The sequence below is a fragment of the Patiria miniata genome, unplaced genomic scaffold (assembly GCF_015706575.1).
Source record: "Patiria miniata isolate m_02_andy unplaced genomic scaffold, ASM1570657v1 HiC_scaffold_17, whole genome shotgun sequence".
NCBI lineage: Eukaryota > Metazoa > Echinodermata > Asteroidea > Valvatida > Asterinidae > Patiria > Patiria miniata.
The window spans coordinates 5500162-5520027 of NW_024037055.1; the positions used below are offsets into that span (position 1 = coordinate 5500162).

The following is a 19866-nucleotide window of genomic DNA, read 5'->3' on the forward strand; positions in this document are numbered from 1 at the left end:
GTATAGATTTTCCCGGCTATTTTAAAAAAAAGTTCACATGCTTTAACTAAACCAATCTAGTCATTTACTATTCAATTTCAAAGTTTGGTCACCCTCTTTAGTCACCGGGTCGAGAAAATTCATCATTACAGATCAAATTCGTCTAAGCTGTTTGCCAAATGGCAGCATTCAGAAATCAAATTCGTCTTATCAATTAGACGAATTTGATTTCTGAATGACACGATTCCGCGTAGGCGAGACGAAATCGAATACTCCATATCGACAACGTGTGCTCATTGTTTTGACTAAATTTGAATTGCCTGACAAAATTAAACATTGGAAGTGTGCCAAATCGATTACTGGACGAAATTGAATTTAAGAATCGGCGAATTCGAAGGAAAAATGTTTTAAGATAGCCGGGAAAAACATACATTACAATAGTCTTCACGTATTACTAGGGAATTCCCATTTCTAAGATAATTATGACCCAATTAATCATTCCGCCCTCACCGTCGGATACAAATTAGTAGCTTTGTTTCCTTGTTTCATTCACTTGGCATTTCTTTCGTTTAAAACAAAAGCTCTTCCGACAAAGGAACAATGGGCAACTCAAACCGCCGATATAATGTCGGGACCGAAAAGCGTATGTATACACCTTTCCCTCCTATACATTTCTTTGTAAACTAAATCAACTGTACGTACCGTACTTGCTATTTTATGGTAAGAAATCCACTGGATCTTCACCCAAAGACGAAGGTCTATAAACAACTTGCCATGAGTTGTATTGTCGTATTGACTGTCTGATATCGAAAGTAAATGTAGGCCATATATGCAGGAAGAACTGTTTTGCTTTATCTTCAATGATCAAGGAGGATTGCGTGACCTGATGATTGTTTTTCCGTGTGTCGACATCGCCCGGACATTGCGTACTTTTCACCATGCATATAGGTTTTTTTAATAGTTTACATTCAAAATCACTAACTGTAACATTCAATTGCGTCCGAGAAAAATTTCACGGCACCCTTTAAATTAACAAAACCAATTTAGTCATATTTTACCTTTCAATTTCAAAGTTTGGTCACCCTCTTTAGTCACTGGGTCCGAGTCGAGAATATTCGTCACAGGTCAAATTCGTCTAAGCTGTTGCCGATTGGCAGAATTCAGAGATCAAATCCGTCTTAAAAAAATCAATTAATTAGACGAATTTGATTCCTGAACAACAAAGTTTGGCGTGGACGAGACGAGAATACCTCGGGGCGAACTCAGTTGTGCTTATTGTTTGAATTTGCTTGAACTGAATTTGAAATTGTCTGACAAAAGACAAAATTAAACAGTGGAAGTGTGCTAAATCGATGTTGATGGACGAATTTGAATATTAGAACATTTTGTAATTGCCGGGAAAACCTATATTGCATAAGGAAACCATTGTTTTTTCTCGACTGTAAACTTGACCGTGTGAACTCCAACAATTTTAAATTTATGCCCGTGCTCCTCAGGAAAAAAAATCTAACGAATTTTCCATATTTTGTGTTATGAATTTCAAAACTACATTATTCCGATTTTGGGCGTCTGCCCCCTCTGAAATAGAATTCAAAATTTACACGTAAAAACAATTGACCCGCAATGCGAGAGCCGAATTATTGTCTGTCAAACAATAATTCGATTGTTGTGAAGAAATAATTCAGTAACTTAGACGCGGTGGAGTTTGTTTTCGTTAGATGTCTCATTCAAAAGTGAATGACTTAAATATTTCTAGGAAAAGATCAATTGGAAGGAAAACATCTTTTTTCGAGGTAAAACTCGAAAATAGCGCGCGGGAAAGACATCTTTAGGACCTAATGAGTCCGCCATGAAATGTCTATGAAATTCATTTACTTGGTTGCTCCCTGTATGGCCACTGTACCAAGGCATTCGTAAAAAAAATTTAAAAAAAAAAAAAAAAAAATGATCCATGTTCTGGCTTTATCGTTTTATCGAAATGTAAATGACCGTTCTTTTTTCTTCAACAAAATTCTGGTCCAAACAATCATGCGGACCGGGCAATGCAAGCCTACCCCTACCCCCATTCCACCCTGCCCCCTCCCCATCCCGCCGGCCGGACTCCACAAAATACGCGACTTGTTTTATCCAGTTCGTTTTCTTTCCAAATATAAATGTTCATACTCTGCTTTTTTCGCGAGGCTACGTAAGTAATATTTTGGTTCATAAATGTGAGGTCTCCACGTGCGAAAACTAGTGTAAAGTGTTCAGTCACGCGTGGCCATTATGTCACACCACGAAAAAAAGGACTTTCCTGACCTTTGTACACGGTGCAATGAAATAATTCATCAGCCAAAAACCGGAAACCATGACGTCATCGCTACCGACAGGGCAAATTTTACTCCCTCGGTAAATACGCAATCGAAAAATAGCCCTTTGAAAAACCGCCCAGATTAATATTAAGACATTTTGTTGTGATATATTCAACTAATGGTCGTTATAGAGGAAGAAAATGCAAGAATAAGGGGAAATCATTGTATATTCTTGAAGGATTATCGTGATGCGGATTAATATTTAGCCTTATTTCTTTGAAGTCTGCCATTTTGTTCTCGATTGTATATCGCGTGCATATGTCCCGTGTACACACGGCTTCAGGTGAACCTTTGACTCAAAGTGAAATTTCCTCGCTTTTGGCGAAAGCGAAACTCCGTTGTTCTTTTTTGTCGAACAGAGCATCAGTGATATGGTATGTAGAACAACTGTGGTGTCTGTGTTATTATTATCGTACAGCAAAATACAAAACACTTCATTTTCTTTGTCATCATGATTCATGTCGTGTTCATCGTTCATTCATGTCATTAAAACGGGTACAAAAACTGAACATGGCATGATTTTAGGGCCCAGCTTCTTGAGTTTGACATTTCTGTCATACCTGATCATCATTATTTGTAATTAGCAAAGACAAGTAGAAGACTATAGTCATTCCAATTTATATAGAAGCATGAATTGTACATCAGTTTCTCATCCCCCAAAATTGAGCTGTAAGAATTTGAAGAAGAAAATTGAAAAAAGTGTATGACTATGAGTGTAGACCCTATTTTGTCCTCTCATCTGGCAATGTCTAGGCCTTTTATTTTTAAGACAATGAAAAGTGTTAGGCTATGTTATTTCCCATGTAATAGCTGGTGTAGATGAAATATGGGAGTGGAATGGCAAAGTGATGTCGGCAGATCATAAGGTAATGCAGAAAAAAAGGTGTTGAATGGGAATCGTGGCAACCTAAAATTAAAGTAATGATAAATTTAAAACACCCCCCCCCCAAAAAAAAAGGGGAGGTAAGAAAGCTATTTTTGGTCAACATATTAAAAATAATAAGGAAATGGAAAATTCCTTTAAGATTAAGAAAAGTAAGACTAAGAGGCCCTAACACTTAACAGTCAATTTTAAATTTAAGCGATAGGCTACAAGTACAAGACAAACATTTTTAAAATTTAAGACATGTAGGGGCCCAGACAGGGCTCTGGAGTGCTCTGAAACGTGCAAAACTAAATCAGGCCCACTTTACTCACAGTTTAGCCAGCAAATTTCTCCAAAAATTGCACTGGGGCAAAGAACATGTCCTCAGTATTTCACCTACCAAGTTTGCAGACTCCATTCAATTTTTAAAGGAGACTTTTCTTCAATATTTTGCACATGAGAGGGAAGTCAAGTGATTCCAAAATGGGGCTGAAGACTAGACTGGTACATGTCCAACCATGGTCCAACTATTTGGAAAGACTGACCTCTTCATTCAGTGTCAATAGTCTGGTGGCTTTACTATGGAGAAATGTGTAGTAAATTGAGACTAGTTCCCGCTTCATGCCACATGTTTCTTAAATTCTTTTGGCATGGTTGATTGATGCAGTACTGAAAGACTGGTTGTTTTAGGTGCCAGTCTATTTTCTTGTTTTGCATGTTTTCAATACCTTAAGTTTTGGGACTCTCATACACAGTATTGAGAGTCCCAAATTTTCGGACTAGTAGGGGCCTATCAAGTATCAATCATCATGATCGAAGTAATTACAAAAATGTGTAAGATGCATTATGTAACGACGTTTTAGGCATTTTTAACTATCTTCTGTGTTTTGTCACATGTAACTTCTTTTTTACCTTTCTTAGGCCTCCCACTTTTAATAATAATAAATAATATTAATAATAAGTAAAAAATAATAAATATTTATAAAGCGCACACATCCACGTAATAAATAAACGCTCCATGACACTACAAAAATAAACGGACAAAAGAGAAAAACTAAAAAAACTGAAGACAAGCACTACATGTATTCACAATCTGGTCTTATAAGGTACATCTAGGCAAGATTACTTTAGTGTGTTTTGAGAGCCGTTTTGAATGAACTGAGAGATGTGCTACTAGAGCGGAAGATCTGTCTCCCCGAGATTGATAAATTCTCGATACAGCCAGAAGTTGTTGGTGAGCAGAACGGAGGCCAAAAAGATTGGAATGTACAAAAAGACGTTTGCAGTATTCGTGGTAAATTAGGTTAACCCTCATATGCAAACATACATTCTGTGCCAAGTTGTCATTTCAGTCAGAATGAATCAAGTGACTGTTTTCAACAGTTTAATAAAAGCTCCTAGCCTACATAAAGCAGGATTGACTGGCCAGGACTGTTTTAAGTATTATGCTTTGACTCGGGGTGAGTGATAAAACAGCTGTGACCACAACTTGCCTGCTTTGTCTGTTGACCCAGTTTGACTAGTCACAGTGCTTGCTTGACATACATGTATATGATCTGACTGCTGGTGACTAGCCTTTGTTAATATTAGGGGTGTAGCAGGGGAAGTGGAAGTGAGTTTTGACTGCCTGTGACTGTTTAAATAGCAGGAGGGTTTGTGTAGTGGGGGATGAGAGTGACTTCCAAAATATTTTGTTTTTTAGCTGGCTCATTTCCTTAGCTTTGTTTGGTCCAAACATTTGTTGATCAACAACCTCAGCCCGCACACTGTGCTGTGGTCAATGTGGTTTGACTAGTGGATTGTCTGGTCTCTCCCTACAGCATGCGTGTATGGTTAGTCATCAGTCTAGTAATGTGGTCAACGCTCAGTGGTTGGTAGTGCCAGGATAACTATTGACAGGATTCCACAGAACTGCAATAAACGTCACTTGTCACATTTTCAACTTGGAATCATTCAGTTCAACGTACCTTAATTTAACCCTAACCCCCTCAAGTGATTTACTAGGATCCTTCCTCACTCTTGCGAAATCCAACACTTTGTAACTCAACAACCAAACCGTTGGACTCTGATTGTGGCGGTTGGCCTAATGTACGTACTGTACCCATCCTGACAGATTCCAACAAAACATGCCATTGGGGTTTGATGGGATGAGTTCTGTTAGGGTAATGGTTAATATGGTGGTTTGCCTGACCCCATAATCACTTTTTACTGGTGAAGTACTCACTCCGACAGAATCAACAAAACATGCAGTTGGATTTTGAAGGGCGGATTGGTTAGGGTTAACTGTTGTTTTGGCTGAAAACTTCTTGAATTCAGTAACTAAGTTGCAGGTATTTTTGACATGAATGAATTGGAACAAAACACACCCTTCAACACAAAGGATTTACAACCAAATGTTTCTAATAAGTTCAGCACAATTATGACTGTCTAAAGAAGTGGCAAGAGTCTGCCTGAGGCCCCTCACTCCCCCCCCCCCCCCCTTCTCGTGGTCTGGTCCCAGCCTCTCTCTCTTGTTCCAGAAGCTGCCTTTTGTATTGTACACTTAGCGTTATCCATTGTTTGGTATGGCTCAAGGATAGCCTGGTTTGCTTCAAGTCCGAGTCGGACACCTCACTGCTAAGGCATGTGTTTTCTTCTGCTTCACTGCATCTACTAGTTTCATATCTTCTCAACTTTCTGCACCTGCGGGACTGATCAATATGTCACTGTGGGGGAGGGGGGGGGGGGGTTGCCAGTAGCAACACATAGTAGTTGTAGTGCTCAAAGATGTAGTTGTAGTGCACAAAATAATGTAATTAAAAAAAGAAATAACAATTTCCACATGGTGATCATTTGTTATCACCACACTTCAGACATCATTTAACCCTAACCGCCCTGAATCCTCCAAAATCCTTTTTGCAAATTGGAGGAATTTGCAGGATTGAGGTTACATGGCAAAAGTGCATTGCTGATTTCGGAGTACGCACTGTGTCAAGGTCTTGGGCCGGACCTTGTGTTGTTTATGCTCAGCCGTGCATAAATGTAGTCCTTGATTATACTTGACATCCTCCGCACTGCTCCAGGATGTCTCTGCCTCAGCCTATTGACAGTCATAGCCGGAGAATTTTGCAGGATTCAGGCAGTGGTCACCCCTCCATGGACCATATTCAAGAAACAACGGAGGAATTTGCAGGATTGAGGCTATATGCTACTTTTCCATGAGGCCAATTGGAGGATTTTGCAGGATTGAGGCTACATCCTAGCAAAAAGGCCTAGGGAGTTAGGGTTAAAGAAAACTTACTTTTTATTACCCTCACCTTCCCAACTCCATCAAAATCCGTCCCCCGTTTGGGAGGGAATTTGGTAGGCAAGCCATGAGCACCAAGTCCATCAAAATCCACCTATACCTGGTGGATTTGCCCTGGATTTCGGCGGATTTGGTCCTGAAGCATTATGTGAAGCAGAGTCAGTGATGGATTTTGGCTGACTTGGTACTGTTCTTAGTCAAACTCAATAGGGAGTTAGGGTTAATGATTATACATTTAGCAAGTATTTTCTTTTTTTTATGTTTTATAGTCAAAAGGAAAGTGACACACAAAACAGGATATTTCCAAACTGGGGTTGGTTTACAACGATGACATTTCAAAAATAGTATTTAACTTGTTTATGAGAATGGAAAAAAAATAGCGTGCATTTGCTACACCTTCCCCACGCCACACCCAACACCTCCCCACTTCCAAGTCCTCAACATTTGCAAATTGTAGACCGAGTCGGTATATTTTTTTTGTAAGGAAACGGATAGTGGTTGGAGAAATTGGAGATTTTAAAAATCCGGTTATCCCCCAAAAATTCAAACTGAATGACGGTTTTTGATTTCACCAGAAGTTCCCATCCTGCTCACAGTCATGCCAAGAAAAGTGGCAAGGGAGGTACTGCATGAAATGCCCTCCTAATGACTGGGTATAGTTTGCAGGATTCAGTGACCACAGGACCTTTACAAAAACACTCCAGAGCTGTAATGTTGGGAAAAAAAATGGATGGGAACTCTATGTAGTCGAATGGGCAGGCTATTCCTACACCAAGAAGACCACTAGCGAGTGATTGCAGTTACAATCAGAGACCATGAAGCAAATTGGGAGATGTTCCAGTTGTTTTCATTAGCCTGTGTCACAAAAAAATGAAAGGCTTAATATTTTTTTTAAGGTTGGTTTCGAATATCCGGTTTCCGAAAACGAAACTGATTAGTGGAATTCAAACCAAATTTTTTGAAAAATCCGGATTTAAACCCCACCGAAGCAGGCCTACATAATATCAAGGCCATGTGGTCCGTGAATGCATGGAATCAAGGTCTCTGTACGAGCATCCAGCCAAGGAACAAGGCTTCCATAACCTGCCATGAATAATGTGGATTCCTCAACGAATTCATGTGCTGACTCATGCCTTGCCATCCAGTCAAAGGAAATCCTACTTAACTTTTGCCCCTTGTTTGGTCCAATGACTCATTCTTCAAACATATCATGGCCATCTCATACTAGGGGTTGGTTTGGTTTGGGTGTACGCTTACATCATGCTGACAAATTGACACAATTTTGTTCCTTAAAAACAAACGCGGAAATCATTTCCGTTACACTAAATGTTAATCCTGTGATGCTGAAACAACTTAATGTAGATATTCATGTCTATGTACAGGTACACACAATTTGTTAATATCATTCTAAGGCCTGCATAGTTTACTCGGCTTTCTATCAAGGAATAGACTAATGGTGGTTGGTAAGTACCTGAATGTTGAATTCTAGTTTTAAAAGGTAGAACTTATTTACACTGTTTTAAAGGTAGGGGAGATCATTTGTCAGTCATGCATTGTTGTTTGTTTGAAGCAATAAAAGTGCTCAAAATTTAAAGAAGGGTGCTTAACAACTAACCCGATGACGTTTTAGTTTTGGGAATGCTGTATATTCCGAGAAAACAATGTTCTAGGATCTCGATTTCAATTCACAAGTTGCCGAGTCATGTTTTGAGTTGCACCCGAAATCAGCGTCCGAGACACGTTCTCACTTAGCCGATTGCAGCTACGCTGTGTCATGTACTGAACCGACGAGTAATAGCAATTGTGATAACGCTTGTGCACACCCATTCACGGCTTCGCCAAGTTACAAACCAGCTACGGACATTTTTTTAAAAAGCGTCGCTTGACGTATTTTGGAAATGGCCGTCGTTTATTTATTTTTTTAAATGAATTTTTAAATGACAGCATGCCAGAAAGAATAATTTCATGGGGAGTTTATTGTCATTACTATCTTAATCAAGCAAACTTTTCAACAATAATTTTGTCAGTTACTTTTTGGATAGCTGCAAATGATCTACTCTACTTTTTATAGAAATTGAGAACTTGAAAATTATCTCATTTGGCAACTTGTACATTAGAGTGTCAGTCACCAAATACAAGAGATGGGAATTAATAAACTGATCTTGATATTTTAGACAAGACTTTTTCTATTTGAGTCTTGCGCAGTACAACAGTCGCAAATCCCATGCATGCCTATATATGCACAATGTAGGTTCACTGTCCTACCATCTGTGTTGAATCAGTAGTGTGAGAGTGACAATGAACTCATCCCTATTGAATCGAGTCGCTACCGTGTAATGTCCCCAGTAGCGTTGCATGATAATACCCGCAGGTGCTGTTCGACGTAGCTACCCCGCGCAATCAATTCCTCTCTAACGCTACCTTTTTTGCGGTTCTTTTCCCCCGAAGACCTGTCATTTCCTGTTTTGTTCGGTCTCCAACTCTCCATCGCTCACGTGATCAATAGAAAGGTTAGATATACGTGTACAGGTATTCCTCAAGCAGTATGGAACGCTGTGTTGTCATCTGCTTCTTCAACTTAAAAAAAATTTAAAGGGACGTTACGACCTGAAATCCCTGAAAATTATGTTTTAGATTGTTTACTTATCCTGTTCCAAAGGATTGGTTGAAAGGAAACTAACCTAATGTCTTATCCTTCCCTAGAAAAGATGAAAAAAGCCCTAGCAGTTAACATCAGACGCGGCAGACATTTTGTTCATGTGCATACTTTTTTCCAGCTGTGCCCATTCAATTTTACGATCTACTCGTATGTGTGACACATAATAATACACAGCACCAATACACAAATTATTTCTCGCACGTCTGCAAAGTGTGATGCGCTGATGGAACATGTGCAGCAGGATTCATGACTAGCACCCAACAGCTCGCATTTTGAGTGTCCACATTTTGGTTTACTGCTCAATCCAACAGGACCCAGCAGATATATGTACAATTGTTGGATCCTGTTGGAATGAGCAGGGTTAAGCCGGGTTCATACTTCACGCGAAAGCAAGTGCGAAGCGAAATTCATGTCATCAACAATGGTGGACGCGCTTCGAATGTATTATTGACGTCACAAATTTCGCTTTGCTTTCGCTTTCGCGTGAAGTATGAACCGAGCTTCAGGGTGAAATTAATAAAGGTCTTGAAGGAATAACATGTATGTCTAAAAATGAAAGCTGTGGTTAGGTACAGTTGGAAGCACTGTTTATTCAGTCATGTCAGTGGTACTTAAGAAGTCATTCATGTTGTGATATCTTGCAACACTATCCTATATTTTGATAACACGAGCTTCATTTACTGGTGTAACTTTACATTGATGCAAGTTTGTCCAGTTTACATTACTGCAATTTTTAATTTATGTTTCATGAATCCTCCAGCTGATAATAATACCCTTTTATTTCACACTATTCACAGTTACTATGTTTTCACATTTCCATATGAACCTGAATTTCTGAAATTAAATAAAGGGGCAATTCCACGCAAAAGTGGACATAGCTGAAAAGCGACAAATTTAACATTATAACATTAATAATGTAACGTCCGTAACAACAAAAGCATGATGTTTCCATAACATCGAAGTACCTTTCTGTAAAATATTGGTGTTTTTATGGAGTGAACCTATATCCACCACAACATTATTTCATTAAATTCTAGCAGGAAACTTCAGAGACTTATATCAATGCATATTGAAAGTCAAAAACCTATGACTTAAAGCGTAACGTCGTAACGGTCGTTTACAGTGCTTAATACGTGTATTTCATTAATTAATTCTGCTAGTTGTACATTATGGCCTAAGCTAGGGTTTGTTCCAAATGTATAAAACTTGCTTTCACTGCAAGTACTTGACTTGATTGTTTCAAATTGGTCTTAGGCTCTGAATGTAACATCTGTAACGATGGAATTGCCCAAAAGCAGTGTGTGGGACAACACTGACGCAGACTAATAATTATTGTCATTGCTTGACCTGTCTGCTGTGGAAAGGTGCAGGAGGTGTTAATAATAATAAGGCCTTTTCACACTAGAGCCTCTTAACCCGGGTTGAACTCGACCCTGGGTGAACCCAGTGCCGCCTCAGGTTGAGTTTTTTTATTTTGCAACCCCACAATCAAACCCGCATCGTTTCACACTTGTTTCTTCCAAACTGAGCTAATTTCGCTTGGTCACTGCTTTTTTTTTTTAACCCTGGTGAGAGTTTCAACCCGGGTTGCAAATCTCAACCCTGGACTCTGGAGCAGGGTTGAGTTCAACCAGCGGCGAAATCATTTTTTTAGGATTGGCGCAGGGTTGAAAATTTTCAAAGTGTGAAACGCTGCATGTTTTCAACCCTGCGTCAACCCCGAGATTTGTCTAGTGACGAAAAGGTCTTTAACCTCCAATCTTTTGTCTGGTTTGTGGTCCTATCATGCATGAAATGTCTTATTGAATCCTTCAAGGAAGTCTTCAGCAGGTGAACATTGTAATTGAGCTCACCGAGTCTGGATAGCACAGCTTTTGTACACAACATCACAAACACAATGCTTCAATCTTTTTGTGTGTGAGTACAATTACCATAATAGGAATCATGGGGCACCTTGCGTGGATCGTCACACCATAAAGAAGAAATCTTATGCAAATGTTTTGATCAGATTACGATCGAAGGTGACAGCCCAAGAGGAAGTAGTACAAAGTGTTTATTACTAAACCTTGGATTCGGAACGAAATAGAGGACATTTTATCTGTGACCCAACAGGGGAACACACGTGTACAGCTCGGTTTCCTTACATTTCCTGAATGTTTTATTTTCCCAAATCCCTGGGCAAGACTGCAATTTGGCTGTTTTTATTTCAACAATCGTCTCCGTTGTCCAGTACATGTACAAGAACATTCATATGTGACAGTGCAACTGATCGTCATCGGCACTAGCCAGTTCTCTCTGTTTCACCAGCTCGCGATTGGATCTACAACTTTGTCCTCTTGCGCCGTTTGCTGCGTTCAACGAATCTACGTTCTTGTCATCTTCGTTAAATGCACAGTCATTCCCATCAGGCACACCCGATGAGTTAAAATAGTTGGATAGTTTCAAGGGTGTTGGCTAATGGCTGAGTAATTTTCAAGTTGTCATCATCCCGGAGTCCAGCAAAGCGCACCGACAGCAGGAAGTGAGGTGGCTATTTAAACCAGGAAACTATGGCAGATTTCAGTGACAATGAGGCCGATTGGGAAGTCACTCGAATATGTATGTACATACAAATCAGAAATGTGTAGCTTGCGTAAAGTTGGTTAACAATAATGTGTCCAAATCTTCTGTCTGGAAAAACCAAGGGTGTCCGTTGTGCCAATTCGGGCGATTCGCAGTGCAGTGCGCCACCAAGAGTTTGCCATGGAGAGTTCAAGTTTAGCCCGGTTGACAAAACATGGCCCATTTGAATGAGTGTCGGTAGACAACTTGAGTAAACTTGTTGTAGATTGGGGCATAGCGTTCTGCCACCTTACAAAAAAACATCATATTGATAAAAAGAAAAGAAAAGGGCAAACAGATACTTTGAATCGTATGCTAACGAAACTACTGACCGGAAAAATGAACAATTTCAAATGTCCCGCGCTGCGAATTTGTCGACCATCTCCACAATGCACTGGGAAAAATAAACTCTCTGTGGCAAACTCTTGGTGGCGCACTGCATTGTGAATCGCACGAATTGTCCGTACCATGGCATTGCAAGACGCATAATGGCCAAGACACGGCTCACAGAGGTGTCGGAGTCGAGTGACCCTCGATTCCGAATGCCTACACTAACCCTTAGTCACTGTAGTGCCCGAAACCGATCTGCCTATTTATTACTCACTGTAGCATCCGAAACTGCCCCAGCACTCTTATGGTTTTATTGATTCTTCAGTGATTAAACACAATGTAATACAATGTAGTACAAATTTATGCTAATGGTTTACAGAGTGTGGCACAAATAATGGTTAGGCAATTCATACAAGCTCATGTTCTCCATAGAAACAAATGATCTTCAGCCTCCCTCACCTACTTCAGACAACAATGTTGGGCGGTGATATTGTTGGCCAAGTATTGACTGACTTCCTGTTTGGTTAGATTACAAAATAGTTTCAGATTTGGTGTCGGATTTGTTGAACTGTTCACTTCATTTATCTTTGAAGCCTCATTGTCTGATTTGTTGTGTTATTTAAATCACATGTTTTTAAGTATAAACCTTTGATCAATGCGAACTCATGAATATTAGCACGAATGTATCATGATGTCAAAATTTAGATTGCATTTGTGCAAAAATATCCTCACCCTTAAAGTGAATATTGTAAAATTATGACTGTACTATGAGTGTGACCGTAATTTCTATACACAACTGAATGTTTGTGCAAGGATTTAAATTCACCTCCTTGAGTTTTATATTTTACAACTTACAATAATACATGTGGTGTCATTAAACTCCAGCGGAAGTCCCCAGTTTCTGAGAATCTCCAGGTGTTTGATAGATACTTCGATGATGAAAAGGATCACTTCGGTTCCTCATATATAGAAAACCCAGCGTTTAAAGAGACAATAAAATTGACAAGCCCGATGACATATCGTTCCTGGATCTCCAATACCTTGGGATCAAGAGGTGTCACTGAGATAACACAGACAACATACCAGTCAACACTTTTGTTGGCTGTATGATTTCTCGTAATTAATTTTTACCCTGGTAGATTATGTTTGTTGAATAATATTTCTAGTGGCACATATCTTACAGTGTACATGTAGTTGTAGATATGGACGCAGCTTGATTTTATGACAGACCCGAAATCGGAAAAAAAAGAAACAAGCGCTGCTAATAGATTTGATGACTTTTTGAACTGTTATTTCACATCAGTATTTAAATTTTTTATTTACTTTTTCCAAAATCAGGTTTTGTGTGTTTCTAATCCATATAGATCTCTCTCAAATGACATCAGATAGAACATTTTGCACACTGCGCTCACACGTACCTGATGGCATTGAATACATTTGTACGCAGCAGAGTTGTAACGAGTCACTGATTTTTGTGACTCGAGTCGAGTCGATTCATATTTAAGAAGTGACTTGAGTCGAGTCGAGTCATTTTAAAGAAGTGACTCGAGTCGAGTCGAGTCAAAAGGTCGAGTCGAGCCGAGTCGAGTCAAATATTTAGCTCGAGTCAATTCGAGTCATGAATATTTGAACATATACCAAAATTTATAAAAGGAGGCCATAAGTTTAGCCAGCGTTCGAATCCAAGCGCTTTATAAGAAATTGCCCAAAGCCAATGATGAAACAGCGAATTAGAAAATGTGTTTAACAATCTGGTTCCTGGATAGTATTTTGTGCGTTCTAGAACCATGAGGTGGGAGTCTGTGACACGTTGTATATTTATACATGACTGCTATTCGCAAAGCGAAGTGAGCATAATTTTGCACCGTAAGTCATTGCAAATACTTTTCGCAAAGTTGGGACTCGAGTCTTATTAGCCTTTGCTCGAGTCGAGTCGAGTCTTCTGATGAGGGACTCGAGTCGAGTCGAGTCATTTACCCTTTAATAGGGACTCGAGTCGAGTCAAGTCACCAAAAATTGTGACTCGAGTCGGACTCGAGTTGAGTCATTGACTCGAGTCATTACAACTCTGGTACGCAGTCGTAATTGCTTACCAAGATGGCTGTCTATGAGAGGGGTCTGTATAGGCAGTTTTACACAGTTGCACGCTCCATCAATTAATTTAACATGACAGAAGGTGATAAGCTACAACTTCATTATCTTCTACCCCTAACCTTTACTTTGAAGGGCCCTTATCATGACATACATGTAACAAATGGTGTCAAGCGTTGAGTTTAAATTCATGAAGAGACAAGACGAGGTATTTATGGTATGCAGTGACATCATTGTCATCATACCAGAGACCAATAAAGATCCCTGCAAACCCACACCTGTCTGGGTAGCCAGGCATCTACACCTTCTCAGGTCAGGGTAATTAATATCTGTAGCCTAGTCAAATCTAGTGTGTGGTGTTACACAGGTTTTTTTTTTTGTTGCACTCTGGTTGGATTAGGGCAATTCCACCGTCACTCGCGTTACATTTATGTACCATGAGGCTACTTGGACCTCTCACTGCTTTAACTTTAACTCCCAAGGAATTGTGCTAGGATGCGACCTCAATCCTGCAAAATCCTCCAACTGCTTCCATGTAAATATTGCATACAGCCTCAATCTTGCAAAATCTTCCGTTATTTCTTGTTTGTGGTCCTTGGAGGGGTGACCACTGGCTCAATCCTGCGAAATCCTCCAGCAATCACTGTCTATATGTTGTAGCAGAGCCAGCGACATCCTGGAGCAGTGCGGATGATTTCAAGTATAATCTAGGCCTAAATGTATGCTTGCCTGAGCATAAACAAAGTCTGACCTAAGACCTTGACACAGTGCATCCTCCAAAATCAGCCACACGCTTTTGCCATATAGCCTAAATCCTGCAAAATCCTCCATTTTGCAAAGAGGATTTTGGAGGATTTGAGAAGGTTAGGGTTAAAGGTAATATACAAAATTTGCTTATGCTGTTATTTTCAGAAATGGATGGATTTGAGGGTTAGTATTTTATAGCAAATATCGTTACACTGAGCTGTTTTAAGTTTTGTGTTCATAGGTGCTGGAAAAACCAAGAAAAAGTTGCTGTGCTTGTAGTCTGGTTCCCTGACCCTACTTCATATGAAATGGAGCAACTTATAGACTTCAGGGAATTGTCAGGTCATTGCAACCCATTCACTCACTGATCTTTTGACGACATGCGTTTTGATGGTCGTCACTTATGTTTAATGCTAAAAAAAGACATTTAGAAAATGTTCCTTTAATTTTGTTGTTAAAGTCTCCTCAAACTGTAGTCTGCACTCTGCAACACAGAAGTGACATTGTTTTACCTTTCATTCCACCCATAGCCAGATATAAAAACCAATTTTTTTATATTAAGCAGAGCCAAAAATTGGCCCGGTTGTACTGCAGTATATGCACAATATAGCATCGTTAAAGGGAATATACAACATTTGCAAACATCGACAAATAAAAGTATCAAGTTTTTACGAAATACCTTACTAGGATGTTGGTAAATGACAGTCTAAAGCATCCTGTAAAATTATGGCACCTGGTGTGAAGTCATTTTCAAGAAAATGGTATTTTTGTATACATTTCCAACGGTGGTCGGCCAACCACCATTGGAAAAACCTAACTATTTAGCAACTACTGCTCAAAATTTACCATTTTTTCAGTCCAAATTTTGTTTGCTATTGGGTACATGTTCATGAAACGGGTGCAGGCCAGCAAGACTGGTTCCCTTACCTTACAATTTTCCGGCATCTATAAATGGATCCATTTTATCTTTAGTGGAGTCAGGGAACCAGACTACTTAATTGTTTTTGTTTTTCTGGGTTTTTCCAGCATTTTCAACACAAAACTTCAAACATGTCAGTGTAACAATATTTTGTCTATTATACTAACCCCTCAAATAGTTCATTTCTGAAAATTACAGCAAAAGCCAGTGATGTACATTCCCTTTTAACAAGGGATGTATGTATAGTACCGTTACATGTACCCGTGTGTACTGCTTGTGCACATGTTCACGTAAACTGTACATGTACATAAATTATCACACTGCAGACAGTGTAAGGTCAATACACTTTTGTGATATGCGTTCTTTGTATGTTTTCTTTAGTCATTTGATGTGATCATGGAGCTATATAGCTCCATGACTCCATGATGTGATAGTGTGTGGCCACAATAAAACAGGACGTGTGTGTGACTGTATGTGTGTTGTAAGAATACAGGTGAACTTGGACCCCTTGCAAAAATGGTGTGTTGTAAATTGATTAATCTTTCTGGGAAGAGGAACCAGGGAAAACCCTGTTTTGCAGGATGCTGTGCCGCTATATCAGGTGGAACATTTCCCATGCTTGCATCAGAGTGGGGTGGACAGAGCGCACACTGGACGCCACTCAGTGTAACCCTGTTTTTTTAAACATTTAATTTAATTTCTGAATCCAACTATTTTTGTTGTTGTTATTGCAGTCATGAGTGATGAGGAGATAGTCTTCGTCTTAGCCAAGTGGGATTACACCGCTAACCAGCAAGAGGAACTCAACATCCGGAAAAATGAGCGTCTCACCCTCATCGACGACACCAAGTCCTGGTGGAAGGTGCGCAAAGCCTCCGGCGAGGCGGGCTATGTTCCCTCAAACTTTGTCAAGAAGGAAAAAAAGAGTTTCATGAACAAGCTGCGGGACAAGATCGTGCCGTCGCGAGACCCGAAGCAGCCCGGAATGGCTCCGTCACCTTCGCCGTTGCCCCACACCTCGGAGCACGCCTCGCGCGATATGGCCGAGTCGGCCGAGTCCCACCAGCTCTCTCTACCTGCCACGGTCATATTCAACTACACGGCGTGTCGACCGGACGAGCTTTCGTTGATCAAAGGCGAAAACCTGACTGTCCTGGAGAAATCTGGGGACGGGTGGTGGCGGGGGGAGTTCAACGGAGAAAGCGGGTGGTTCCCGTCAAACTATGTCAACGTAGACGGCGACAGCCTTCCGGCCAGCCAAAAGTCCAGCGTGAGCTCCAAAGGCGACGAGAACGTCTTCGGGGAAGATTTTATACACAGCGTCGTCGCGCTGTATAAATTCCAGGGACGCAACGACGAGGAACTCAACTTTGAACAAGGAGAGCGGCTGGAGATCTTGCAGAGACCGGAAGACGATCCCGAGTGGTGGAAGGCGCGGAACACAAAGGGGGAGATCGGCCTGGTGCCCAAAAACTATGTGGAGGAGATTACGGCGAATACGCAACCGGCGCCGGTCCCGTACCCGGTTATCTCCAATAACGTGGGCTCAGCTCGGGCGGAGAACGGAAACTCGTTGACTCACAAAATCTGGTTCTGTGGAACCCTGAAACGGGAGGAAAGTGAGAGAACTTTGATGGAGCTGAACTGTGAAGATGGAGTGTTCCTGATCAGAGAAAGCGAAACAACGGTGAGTATACACCACTACGAGGGTCAGGCAGTCGGTAGGACTTTCAGTATTTGTCAGTTTGCATTGAAATGAGTGGTGGGAGAAATCGGAGATTTCAAAATCCGGTTATCCTAAAAAAAACATTCACACTGAGTTCCCATCCAGCTCACTGTCATGCCAGCAAAAGGTGACGGGTGAGGTGCTGCATGAAATGCCCTCCCAACGACTGGGTATAGTTTGCAGGATTCAGTGACCACTGGGCCTTTACTAAACAAACACTCAAGAGCTGTAATGTTGGGGGGAAAATGGATGGGAACTCAGGACAGGAGCGTGATTCCTCTTCAAAAATAGCTTCATATTTCGTTCCGTATACTGTATTTGAATGCATACATACACTATTCCGCTTGTTCATAATATTTACTTAATGCCACCATCTGTCTTGTTTCACACAGGGTGGGTTGGGCAATGCAAGCTAATTACAAATCAATTATTCATAAAGACTGGATCAGTGTTCACGTCCGTCGTGCTAACATTCAACAAAAGTGAAGGTCCAATTTAATGTCATGTTATTTACTGTAGTGAAATTGATGGCTGTTTTAACAGGTCAATCTCGGGTGTATATTTGTATGTGAGATTGGTTTTCTTGGTTTCTCCAACATCTGCAAGCCCAAAACATGAAACAAGTCATTTTAACAATATTTGCTATAACATACTTATCCTCCAAACCCATTTATTTCTGAAAATTGCAGCAAAAGCAAATGTTGTACATTCCCTTTAAGTGTGACCCTTTTTTTTTGGGAAATGAAAGATGCCAGTGTTCAGTTTGTTTGTTTTATAGCCACTTTTTATGGCAGGAAGGAACCGCAAACGAGCAGTGTAAAGTGTTTATTTAAGAGAGTGACCTTTGCATGGGAGATTGTTCCATGTTGGGTTATCCTTACCTAGTGGTTGTGTAGACCAGGGATATTGCAGCCTGGAATTCACCAAATTGGGCCATACAAAAGGCGTTTTAAACGAAATGATATTAATGGGAAAGAGATATCAAGATCCACACAACCATCCTTTAAAAAATGGGTGTTTGTATGTTAATTCTTGCAAGAACGATGCAGGAACGACTTTATGGGGTCAACATTTTGACTTTCAAAAATCGAGCTGTTGAGTGCTAGTTGTGATTGAATCCAGCCGCACAGCTGTTCGCATTCTGCGGTCGTGTGAGAAACAACATTTTTGTATTGGTGCTGTTTGTATTATGTACATGTATGTGTCACACGCACGATGTGTAGGAGTACGGTATACATGTACATGTATGCGTATGCCACAAAAAGTCCACCGTGTCTGATGTACACAACTGGGTTTTTCCATCTTTTCTCGGGAACGGTAAGACATTAGGTTTGTTTCCCTTCAGCTAGACCTTTGAAATAGGATAAGCAATTTAACAATCCCCAACATGAAATTTGCGGGCATTTTCAGGCCATAATACCCCTTTAAGGTTCCTGTGTGTACATGTACATGTATATGTACATGTACTTCAGGGTTATACATGTACTTGTTAGTATTAACCTGTCCATTGATGTCTTCTCTTGACAGCTTGGTGGCTACTCGGTATCCGTCAAGGCTCCGGACAAAATCAAGCATTTCAAAGTCCAGCGTCTGGAGGACCAATACTGCATCGGTTCCAAACGCTTCGAGAGCTTGGAGGCCTTGATAGAGCACTACAAGAAAGCCCCGATCTTCAGTTGTAGCAAGACGAACTTTAAGCTTTACCTCACCAAACCTTACAAGGAGGTCTGCAATAACGGAGCGGCTCTGTACCCACCGTAAGATTTGGAAGAACTTGGAGATGAAGACATTTAGTGAGATATTGATTAAAATAGTCGGCTCATTAAGAATTTAAATCAATTCTCCTCACATATCGTTCCAGGGTTGTTCCCATTCCTGAAATGGGGATGGCTTCATGTTTGCAACCAATAGTAGGTCTACAGGGTAAGTCAAAAAGAAAGTGACCGAATTAGAAAAACTATTTTTAAAAATATGTGGCTCTCTGCATTTCATTAAAAATAACATAGGGATGAAGCACATGTTATTGACTAGTAACTGTGGACAATTTCTCGTCATTTCACTCAATTCCCAAGTTATGTCTATTTAAATAAAAAGAAATCTTAAAATTCAGCTGTCCACCACTCATCATGTACCGTGCTATGAACTGATGAATACCCATCAAATACAATTAAACCAAATGTTTTCCCACCTCCATGAATGAACGAAAACAGACAAAAATCACCATCAATATTTCCGTGAAAAAAAAAAGTTGACTTGTTCTTCACATTCAAAACACAAAATCTGACAGTAACGATAATGTTTCAGTATTGACT

At 40.3% G+C, this 19866-nt stretch overlaps 1 protein-coding gene across 4 annotated transcripts; it reads left to right on the plus strand.

Annotated features, from left to right (window-relative positions):
• The first annotated feature begins 564 nt into the window (after window positions 1-564).
• Window positions 565-19568, plus strand: LOC119723605 (cytoplasmic protein NCK2-like). 4 transcript variants are annotated; one of them, XM_038194341.1, is made up of 3 exons: window positions 565-622; window positions 16563-17515; window positions 19082-19568. In XM_038194341.1, exons 1-3 carry the CDS (start codon window positions 580-582, stop codon window positions 19313-19315), a joined length of 1230 nt encoding a protein of 409 aa, XP_038050269.1. In that variant the 5' UTR covers window positions 565-579; the 3' UTR covers window positions 19316-19568. The 4 variants fall into 4 exon arrangements, with proteins under 4 accessions (XP_038050269.1, XP_038050271.1, XP_038050270.1 ...); XM_038194343.1 differs by lacking the exon at window positions 565-622 and adding an exon at window positions 2544-2704 and having other exon boundaries at window positions 19082-19566; XM_038194342.1 differs by lacking the exon at window positions 565-622 and adding an exon at window positions 7864-7944 and having other exon boundaries at window positions 19082-19567.
• The last annotated feature ends 298 nt before the right edge of the window (window positions 19569-19866 follow it).

Excerpts from the sequence above, each read along its gene's own strand:
- LOC119723605 (XM_038194340.1), top strand. The coding sequence starts at position 11,690 with ATGGCAGATTTCAGTGACAATGAGGCCGATTGGGAAGTCACTCGAATA. Across the intron at positions 11,739-16,562 it reads TTGGGAAGTCACTCGAATAT|TCATGAGTGATGAGGAGATA; the intron begins GTATGTACATAC and ends TTGTTATTGCAG. Across the intron at positions 17,516-19,081 it reads TCAGAGAAAGCGAAACAACG|CTTGGTGGCTACTCGGTATC; the intron begins GTGAGTATACAC and ends TTCTCTTGACAG.